General features: G+C 32.5%; 1 protein-coding gene across 1 annotated transcript; it reads right to left on the bottom strand.

Moving 5' to 3' along the window:
• Positions 1 to 2,130: 2,130 nt before the first annotated feature.
• LOC116021069 lies at positions 2,131 to 4,297 on the bottom strand. The gene is made up of 7 exons (XM_031261677.1): positions 4,186 to 4,297; positions 3,934 to 4,026; positions 3,649 to 3,690; positions 3,472 to 3,561; positions 3,183 to 3,242; positions 2,820 to 2,914; positions 2,131 to 2,711 (listed from the first exon to the last, which is right to left on the bottom strand). The coding sequence occupies exons 1-7, from the start codon at positions 4,216 to 4,218 to the stop codon at positions 2,585 to 2,587; spliced, it is 540 nt and encodes a 179-aa protein (XP_031117537.1). The 5' UTR covers positions 4,219 to 4,297; the 3' UTR covers positions 2,131 to 2,584.
• Between the last annotated feature and the right edge of the window lie 316 nt (positions 4,298 to 4,613).

The raw sequence follows: 4,613 nt of genomic DNA, 5'->3' as shown, positions 1-4,613 counted from the left end.
TTAAAAAATGCTAGGGATTTGCAGGGATAAGGATAACCTAATAATTTAAATTTAATGTAAAAATATAATATATATTTTTCTCCAAAAGTATTACATTTTACCTTATAAATAACAAATGTTTTATTCTTGATTAATATTGTTACATGTTTTAGTATAAGTATTGGTATTACATTTCCATCCTGACTTGATTCGTCTCCCATGCGGTCGTGCGGACTTATTTGTACTATTGGGTGCGTTCAGATCAACAGTTGAAAGTCAATAAAGAAACAAAGGGTAGTGGTATTTTGGTAATTTTCTACACCATGTATATTTTAGAAAATCAATAAAGATGAGAAAAATGCAATGACAATTTAGTAATTTCTTTCACCAATTCACCATGTATATTTCGGTGGTGCACTTATGAGTGGTATGTGGTGCAGTGCACTTTTAAGTGGTCTGTGTGTACCACAAAGTGCGGATTCGTGGTGCACTAATGAAAAAAACACGGTGACATTTTGATAATTTCCTACACTAAGTTTATTTTTGTAGTGCATTAGTAGGTGGTGCATTTAGGAGTGATATGTGGTCAATTAATAATGATATATGGCGCACCATAAAGTGTTATTTTGTAGAAGTGTGTATATGTTGAATATATATATAGATCGAGGTTCGAATTGACAATTCAAAGTATAACTACCGATCCTGAAATCGAAATATGAGCCTTCCTAAAAGGTTCCAATTCTAATTTGTAATATTTCAAAACTTGAAATTGGCGGTTAGAGCCGAAATTGAACCGCAGTCACCCTTACTTGCCAAGGAAGGAAGATAACAATAAAGAAAAGAGTAAGTAGATAGTTATCCAATTGATATCTGCTTCTAGATTATGACTTCAAAAAATTAAGGGTTTTTCTATAATACTACGTACTATATTATCCGCTATAATTGATATATTTAGTGTACTGCGTACAGTACACTAAGATTATATATAAATAAATAAATAAATATATATATATATATATATATACACTTTATTTCTGTATTTATATCATGGTGTATAAGATGTTATCAAACAAAACATTCATATTAGTAACAATTTTTTTTAAAAGAAAAGTAATACAAATGTATGTTATTGAAAATGTATAATAAATTTCTAAACAAACAAAACCGTAGTAGTAAATACTAAGGACTTTCCCAATAGTTAAATTTGGGTGTGATTTTTGAGGTGTTTTTGTAAGTATGTTAGGAAAGAGAAAATGAGAGTGGAGGAAAAAAAGAAAAGGAAAAACAAAAAACAAAACAAAAATTGAAATAAAAAAATAAAATAATAATAATAATTTTACGCGCCCAGGCGGGCGCGTGCCCGCCTAGGCGCGAATATTGCGCCTCACGCGTGTGTGAGGCGCAATAAAGCTGCTCAGTGGGACCCATTCAAACCTGCAAAACACTCTAATTTGCAGGAGAAAGAATTCAATAAAAACACCCATTTCCCATTTGACAAAAGCTGATCAATTGTGTTTTACTGTTCCAAAAGCAAATAAAAATCAACCGATGGCCTAATACTCATAAAATGTAAATCTAAATGGGAATAAGTACGGAGACGGCGCCAAAGACCTTGTGGTCTAGTGGCACCCGGTGTCCTGGTTTACATTCCCACATGGATGATGTGAGTGGGTTTGAGCCTCAGTGGAAGCAACTATTGACGGCCAGTAATTTTGTGCTGCGGTCCGGATTCGAAGACGGGCCAAGACCCAGAAAATGGAAGTGGGCTTTTGGGGCCTCAATTATAGATCAATAAGTTTAGAACTAGGTTCAGATTCAGATTGATCGAAATGTTCTTGAATGCCCAATTATAGGAAAATCATATTTGATTTTTCTTTTTAATTCTTGACTTCTATGAATTATATCTTTGGACCTTATTATCGACTAACTGATGCCAATCTATCAGTATCCAACAAATATAATTATAAAAAATATTTATTATCATAATAAAAGTAATAAATTAAAATGATAGAGATCAGATAACCTAGTTAAATTGATCAGACTATTGACTTGGTAATCACAAGGTTAACGACTTTCAATGGAAGGGATTATTAAATCATTGGAGTATTGAAAAAAATTAAACTCTCTTCAACCTACTAAAACATAAATGAATGGAGAAAGTAAGAGGCAGATACATTCCGTTTATTAACGAACAAGAAAGAGGGAGTAATTACAAGGTGCAAATTAAAGAACGCAAACTGCAAACCCTAATTGGCTTCTAATAACTACTAACATGGTACATGAAGCCACCCTCCTAGGAATATCCATAATCTACGTACAGTACATTATATTCCTCAAATCTACAAAAGTTGCTAAGTCCAATAATCCTACGTGTATACCAGAAATGCAAATCTCTGGTAATTACAACACAAACATAATCCTGTTTGTTTATTCAAGCAAGTAATTAAACTCAACTCAAGCCCCTTTGATGTACAACGTGGTCCACACGTCAAAAATGTGACAATATCCCATCATATCACCCGGCCTATAGTGGGAAAAAAGTAAAAATAAAAAAGCAGCCAATTATTACCACCCATCCATCATGAATTAGGTGGTGAGATGGGAGTCACTTAATAGCAGGTTTCATCGTGTTGAGAATTGAGAAGTTCATTGATGATCTGCATGAAATGCAGCTTGAGCATTTCCCACTCATCAAATTTGGCTCTCTTGGAACAGTCAAAGGCCTAGTTGACCTGAAACGCATACACATATTGCATAATTAATAATTATATGCCTCTCAAAATTCGGGTTCAAAAGTTAATTTCAGTCTATTTAAGAACCTGAAACTAAGTGTCAGTTACCTTTGGGGGTAGAAAGGTCTGTCAAAATAGGGCATCAACTGAGCTCTAGGAATCATCTCTTTTCTTAGAGTACGGATTTCTTCTTCTTCAATCATCTGTCAAAAAAACTTATGTAAATAACTATGGAGTTCTATTATATATATTCTCAATTTTACTCATTAATGTGACAGACATTGATAAACTTTTTTTTCCATGTGGACACAGTAAAAGTGTCTATCTCAAGATTTTAACTGTGGAAGTAAAAGTTGGACGGAAGTTGAGAATGAGAGTTATGTAATTTTTTATTTTTTTAAAACTATATATGTGAAACAGTGTTTGTCCTGCATGATCTGATCGATATGACTCTCTTTTTTTTTTTTATACCTTTTGAATCTTCTCTAGATGCTTCTTTTGCTGCTCCATTATGTACAACTTTGTTGCCACCTGCACTTTAGCATTAGAATTGAACCCCAAAATAATAGCAACTTAACTACCTAGCTAGTAATATGCTATTTATGTTTCATGTATTACAAAATTTGAATGTCTGTTTATGGTTTCTTGATACTTTATTGTCACGTCAAGTGGGACAAAAATATCAACAAAAGGTTTAAATTATATTACATCATTGACAAAAATTAAATGACCAAGATTTATTAATTAAATTAACACTGACCGAGTAGTTGAAGAGGGCACGTTTGATTGCCCTTTGCTGAGTATGGAGTTTGATGTCCTGTGGTTTGGTGCTTTCCTTCACCATGGACTTCTGCTGACACCATAATCTCTAAAGTTAATTACAGTATTATATAACTAATTTTGCTTTAATGTTTAAGGATTGATATGTCTGATTTACCTTATTTTTGTCAACTTGACGCTCTTTTGCTTCATCTCTCATCTGTAAAAAAAAATTATTTTTAAAAACATACATTTTAAAGTTTAACTATGACTACGACACTTCAATTCATAAGTTCTAACTCATAGGAAATAGTAAACTCATGAGTTACTTAGAATGATTTTTAAAGTTAAATATGACAAGTAAAAAGTTTGAATTTTGTTTATTTAAAAATATGCATTATTGTAATAATTTCAAATTTGAATTTAATAAATTAAATAGTAATAATCTTTTCAATATTTTTACCCCAGACTGGTTCTTGAATGACTGTTGAGGTGAATTGAGTCTCACTGATCTAGGGGTGGAAGAGACTGGAGAAGTTGGACCGCTCCTTGCAAGCTGCATGCAACCAAAAAAAAAAATATTTGATTAATTAATATATACATTAAAATTAAAGCTCCAAACAATAAACTTTTGTTAAAATATTTTGTATATATAAAACTGGAAATTAATTAATTAAACCCATGCATTTAGAGCAAATTAATTCATATTACTGACCTTTTGAGTGGATTTTCTGTTTGGACTCTCCATTGGTATATGATAATAATTACTATTATTAGCTGATGAGTATATATGTGTGTGTGTGTGTTGAAGCTATATGAGATATGAATGAGATGATATGTATAAGTGAACATAGTTGGGTTTATATAATGCATGGAAAGACACAATTGAATGATCTTAGGAGTGGTAAAACGTTTGGAGATTTGTATCTGTCTTAGGATTAAATCAGTTGTTGTTGTTCCATCGCCAGCACGTTCAGCAATCTGTGAGCTCTCTTCTACCAAACTTTCTGATTAAATCTCCCTCTCATTCACACACTTCTTTGCAATAACACATATAAAATTCTCATTTTTCTTACGTTGATGATCACGTTTCTTTTACACTACTGAGTGACTAAGAACCCCCCCCCCCCCCCCCCCCCCCCC

This window comes from Ipomoea triloba, chromosome 5 (genome assembly GCF_003576645.1).
Source record: "Ipomoea triloba cultivar NCNSP0323 chromosome 5, ASM357664v1".
NCBI classification, from domain to species: Eukaryota; Viridiplantae; Streptophyta; class Magnoliopsida; order Solanales; family Convolvulaceae; genus Ipomoea; species Ipomoea triloba.
This window is presented reverse-complemented; position numbering and strand designations above follow the sequence as displayed.

Excerpts from the sequence above, each read along its gene's own strand:
- LOC116021069 (XM_031261677.1), bottom strand. The coding sequence starts at position 4,218 with ATGGAGAGTCCAAACAGAAAATCCACTCAAAAG. Across the intron at positions 3,562-3,648 it reads GTCAAGTTGACAAAAATAAG|AAGTCCATGGTGAAGGAAAG; the intron begins GTAAATCAGACA and ends TGGTGTCAGCAG. Across the intron at positions 3,243-3,471 it reads GTGCCCTCTTCAACTACTCG|GTGGCAACAAAGTTGTACAT; the intron begins GTCAGTGTTAAT and ends GCTAAAGTGCAG.